General features: G+C 46.0%; 1 protein-coding gene across 1 annotated transcript; it reads left to right on the top strand.

The window, feature by feature from the left end:
• Nucleotides 1–261: 261 nt before the first annotated feature.
• On the top strand, nt 262–5,131 carry LOC135824773 (1,25-dihydroxyvitamin D(3) 24-hydroxylase, mitochondrial-like). Its single transcript, XM_065337478.1, has 3 exons — nt 262–1,404; nt 2,136–2,330; nt 3,855–5,131. Exons 1-3 carry the CDS (start codon nt 381–383, stop codon nt 4,190–4,192), a joined length of 1,557 nt encoding a protein of 518 aa, XP_065193550.1. The 5' UTR covers nt 262–380; the 3' UTR covers nt 4,193–5,131.
• The last annotated feature ends 287 nt before the right edge of the window (nt 5,132–5,418 follow it).

Genomic DNA, 5,418 nt, shown 5'->3' with positions numbered 1-5,418 from the left:
ACGCCGCACACGGGATCCCAAGAGGTGATGGTTGCTGGTTACGTAAGCATCTGGAGCATTCAGAAACGGAGTGAATAAAGCACTCTTAGGCCTGTACACCCGTGCCTATAATAATAATTGTCTATCACTTTCCGAAATGGCTTTCTGTAGTGTTGCAGAAGTGACTTCCAGCCGGACTGTGTTTTCAGTCCACATTGCTACTACATGTACATGTACATGTTGCTACTATCATGCTAGCGATGAGAGATCAGTATAAAAAGACCCCCGTAGATGGGAGAAGTCCAATGTTTCTTCAATGTTGTTCCACTCGTTTCCTAGCAGGTTTACAACTCTTTCCAGCCAACCCCGTGTGCCTGGCGGTACAATAGATAAGTTTGAAGATGTATGAAATCACCAGGATCGTGCTATACTGTATTCTTCCCTTGCTCGCGTCTGTCTACTTTTACTGGCGCAAACCAAGCAAGACGTATTCCAATCTCCCTCCTATGTTGGAGGAGCACTATAGTAGGTGGACTGGACATGTTATGCCGATAATCAGTAACCCCAATAGTCAACCGAACCCGTGGATACCGAATCTACTGAAGCTAGCGAGGTCTAGTCCAACTGGAGTGGCGGCCATCTACACGTTCGGACCGAAATGGTTTGCAGAGCCTATGTATATAGTCAAGGATCCAGTCTTATGCGCGGAGGTCCTGACCAACGTTCATGCCCGGCGATTTCACAGGCAGGTGGAGGTCATATCCGAAGTCATTGGTCGTCGAGCATTGGCCGTGATAGAAGATAGGGAGTACGTGCGGCACCGGAAGTTGCTTACGTCTTCAGTGATGCACAAAAAAGCGGTCCGTGGCTTCGTGGAGATCGTCGCCAACACAGTAGCGGACTTCCTGGATCAAGTTGCGAAGCCCAGTGATGGCCGCCGGTACAGTAACCTGACTCTAGATTACGCGAGGACAAACAACGCAGGAATGCTGGTGGTGGAGTCGCTGGCCAAGTTCTCATTTGGAATGACAATCTGCGGCACTAGCCGCGATCCCGAGCAGAGGAAAATATCCGAACGATTCGGTTCGTACCTTCGCGTATTGTTCGGAACGGTGAACACTCGAGTGAGTGTGGCTGGTGTGGCAAAGCACGTCGCTTACTTGAACATTCCAGAGACGTTGAGACTCAGGAGGGCGCAGCAGGGTCTAGTTTCTGAGTTTGTGGGTCCCGCCATAAGAAGGCGCAAACAGGAGATGGCTGACGGTGTGGAGGTGCCCAGTGATGCTCTAACTATGATGCTGGAAGGAGGCGTGAAGGACGGCGAGGGCTTTACCGACGACGAAATACGCGACAATCTTATCGGGATAGTGGCCGGGTCGTACGAGTTGACTGCGATTTCACTTCTCTGGATTCTTTACCACCTGGGTAAGGGTGTCAGCATGCGCTTAACAACTAATGTGTTACTTCCCACCCGGAGAGTGCTGTAACAAATTTATTAGGAGCACGTGCAGGAACGGTTCTGTTATGTACATGTAAAAGACGTAGACCGTATGGCAGTGAGCAGAATTGTGTGCGCTATGCTGCGGTGACTGCATGTAATAATCAACCACCATGCAAAACAGTTGTAATGTAACCAATGGTCGCACAGCAGTAGCAGCTAGCTTTAATACAAGTCACCTGTTTTTAGTTTGCTGCTGCAGTGTTACCAGGTTTCCATATGTATTTGGCATTTGTATTAAGTACTTTACCAGAGGGTGTACCCAGTTGTTGTTCTGTTCTGTATTAAGTACTTTATGTATTCTCCATAGGCCTTAGCCTAAATCGAGGGAGTCTCCAGTGTATGTACGTTACCGCTTGTAAATAGGTGGCTACCAATGCTCGAACACTTTGGAGTAGAGCTCTGGTGCCTAGCACACAGAGCGATAGACTGTTTGTCAACATATCAATGCCGAAGCCCGTATCATTACGGCAATGATTGCCGGGCTACTCGACACACAACTGACACACGGGGTCCTTCCACTTCACCACCGACAATAGTACTACCGCTAGTACTTAGGCACGCAGGTCTGCTGATCTTGCTCACAATACTCCATTGTTCTCTCTGATGGCATCCTAACCTCTGTTCTGTGCACATGCTCCGGTTACCCTATGTGCAGCTTTGAATCCAGACGTCCAGGATCGTTGTTACCGGGACGTCGCGGAGGCTATGGCAAACGAACCAGAAGGATCTCTACCTACCCTCTTGCAGATCGAAAGCATGACTTATCTCCATTGTGTCGTCAATGAGTCGCTGCGATTGCACAATCCTGGCGCGGTAGCGCGCACCCTGGAGGAAGATGTTTCGGTTGGATGTAAGTCTATTTTACTAAAAAGAAAATTATAATTATGGCATTTTCTGAGCCTTATCTGATTGTTGGGCGCAAGCGGACATGGACATACATGTACATGTACATGCAATTTCTCAATGTCTACTTTTACCATGTACTAGTCACAACGACTCGGATAAGGCGACCACCTATCCCAGAAGACCGCTGCAGCCAGGACCAATGCATGCTATGTCCAGTCAAATGACCCTGGACAAGAGTAGATAAACAAGAGTGTGCAACTGCGGATCTATCCTGCATAATCTGCAGATTCCCCCGCCCACGGCGGAATTTTTTGTTGACGTCACCTTTTTCAGAAGAACGCGAATTTTGCCGCAGAGCAGTATGAGCGCACGCGCTGGGCACCGACCTTGTAATGTAAAGCCGGCCAAGAGCACGAGGGAAAACTTTCCGAAACGACTCGCAGCGCGTGCGTCGTCGAAAAGATTACGTCAACAAAAAATTCCGCCCTGGGCCAACCCATCGCGGAGTTGCACACTCTTGTTTATCTACTCTTGCCCTGGATAAGGAGACCGCCTGGTTACAGGGACCACACTTTGAAGGTCCCTTGAGCGGTCGTCTTAGACAGGTTTCACTGTTTTTTCTATTGCTCCTTGTACGTAGCGACAAAGGTATGCCGGCTAGGACAGCAGTATGCTCAGATAATTTTTTTGTAATTTTGTAATTTTTATTGTTTAAGGATTCCCCAAAGGCTTTCGCCTATCGAGGGGGTTTCCAAACTTTCCATAATACCAACTGTAAAAGAAGTAATGAGCAATAGGTGAGCAAAGAAAGAGAAACAAGACATAGTCTAGGGCAGAGCTCTGCGCTTGACCATTATGATTGTAAGCTTGCAGAACTGGGATAATACATGTAAATGATGCAAAATGTGCCAGAGATAAGCGTCTAAAGAATTTTACGTGCAGTGGCTCCCTCCGTGTGCAACTACTGTATTCATGGGCGCATTGGAGTGGGTGGCAAAATTGTCATACAACAACTCATCTAGAATATCATTGCTGTCAAGTGTCAAGTCTGGCAAGAAGTATGCGTGCTACGTAGGACCAACAGCTACTATACATGTACATGTACATGTATGTATATGTACATGTAACATGTTCATCACTTCATCACTGATGCCGCTGAAGTCCCAATTCAAGCGTCCATTGATTTTTTTACTTTCATGGCCAAGGTTAGGATGATCGTTGCCTTGAGAGATTCCAAGGCTCACAGTTTCTTCACCTCACTTATCCAGGTTAAAATATTGTCTCCCTTTCCATCGGCATCATAACATTGGGTATGAGTTCCCATTTCACTTTCGACATAATAAAATTAATAAAACAAAAACATTTACCAAACAAATACAAGTGGCTAATTCTGAAATCTAGAATAACCAGGAAACAACGTGAAATTGAACTTATAGGACTAATCTAAAATGTTTGTTCTTCCAAAACGGTTGTTGTCAATGAAGTAAAACAGGCACCGTTCCTTGTTTCTTTCATGTCTTCCATGCAGCTTACACGATTCCAAAGCACGCGACCGTTTTGACAGTTTTCGACGGACTGAATGAGCAGTCATACGACAACTTTGATCAATTCAGACCGGAGCGATGGGAAGCTGATCCTGTTTCAGGTGGTGCAAAGAGACCAGGGCTTACATCGGCTCCGTTCGGCTTTGGTCAGTACAAGTGTTTCGGCTATCCTATTGCCATGGCGGCGTTGAGGACCAGCGCAGCGATGTGGTTGCTTCGCTACAAGCTGGAGCTGGATGATGAGAACGTGGAGACTGAGAGCCAAATGATGATGGTTCCAGTCGAGCTTAACTTTCGCTTATATCCACGTGAGCAGAGTTAAATTATCCACTGGAATCTGCTTTGCTTGTTCCGTACACTCGTGCACGTAAAAGGTGTACCAGGGTGTGCTTGCTTTGCTTTGCTTCCTGCGAATCAAGCGGACGTTTAGCCCAAAGGGCTATTACATGTACATAGCGATCTATGTATTGCTGACGTGTAGCTCTCCCAACAGCTATTCTGAATCAGCAAGTAATGTTCAGAGACCCAACAATAAGTCCTTACCTCGGTGGCAGGTGTGTGAGTCCCAAGTACAATGTAGGTAAGAACGAACTGAGTCACAGTATTGTACTGAGTGTTGCAAAGATATCCTTACGACTATTACATGTACATGTACATGCACATGTAGAGATATGCAGAATGTTGATGCTGGCCAGTGAACTATCGGCGTTTTCTTTCGATTCAGAACTTTTCTTAAACTTCTCATACTCATTATACGGAGAGAACTGCTTCCGTCCTTTGTGGACTCATACATGTGATGTTATAACTAGGAAGTGGTATGGCGCAAAATTAATGGAACCATTAATTTTAAACATAACGAAGAGACAGTTTCCAATGTGTTGGATACTTACAATGTATAATTAAATGGACTCGAATAGAAATCTCGGATGGAGGACCAAGGAAAACGTTCTACAATCCACTGACCATCAGCTCTAGAATGCCTTGCCTTCCAATGTTGCAGAACGTCAACACCGCTGGCCATTGGCGTGCAATGTTATCCCATGAGCTGACTGTTTAGTTACTAGTGGTGTTAGTGGACATTATAGCGTAGCTCCTTGTTCCTTGGTCCTTTTCTCTTTTCTACTAATAGAATTTTTCAAAACGAATGGTTATGATTGACTTAATCACAGATAATTGTTTGTTCCTTTCAGCATAATCAACTTGAACTCAACAGTTATCACCTTGTGTCAACTATCAACATGAAGCGTGTTTTTACACTAGACCGTGCTGTTGTCGCTGCGTGTACTATATTGTGGCTATATCACATGCAGTGCGTTTAGTTCCCTTGAATCTCTGTAATCTGTCATCACACCATGGTACAAAGCGCTGCGTCTACGTACACGTTAAGCTGTGTTCGCAACTAGCGCGTGTACGCGTCAAACCACGCGTTTGTGCGTATTTTTGCTGGCTTTTGGGGCGCCATGCGTACGGAAACGCGCCGAAATGGAAATTCCAACATGTTGGAATTTTCAGGGCATATCAGGCGCGTACCAGCGTATATGCCATTCA

This window comes from Sycon ciliatum, chromosome 9 (genome assembly GCF_964019385.1).
Source record: "Sycon ciliatum chromosome 9, ocSycCili1.1, whole genome shotgun sequence".
Taxonomy (NCBI): domain Eukaryota; kingdom Metazoa; phylum Porifera; class Calcarea; order Leucosolenida; family Sycettidae; genus Sycon; species Sycon ciliatum.
The sequence above is the reverse complement of the archived record's forward strand: the minus strand, read 5'-3'. Positions and strand labels throughout refer to the sequence as shown.

Bases quoted from the DNA above. Each gene is read 5' to 3' on its own strand.
- LOC135824773 (XM_065337478.1), top strand. From the start codon at position 381: ATGTATGAAATCACCAGGATCGTGCTATACTGTATTCTTCCCTTGCTC. The intron at 1,405-2,135 runs GTAAGGGTGTCA...CCCTATGTGCAG, and splicing joins CTGGATTCTTTACCACCTGG to CTTTGAATCCAGACGTCCAG. The intron at 2,331-3,854 runs GTAAGTCTATTT...TCTTCCATGCAG, and splicing joins GGAAGATGTTTCGGTTGGAT to CTTACACGATTCCAAAGCAC.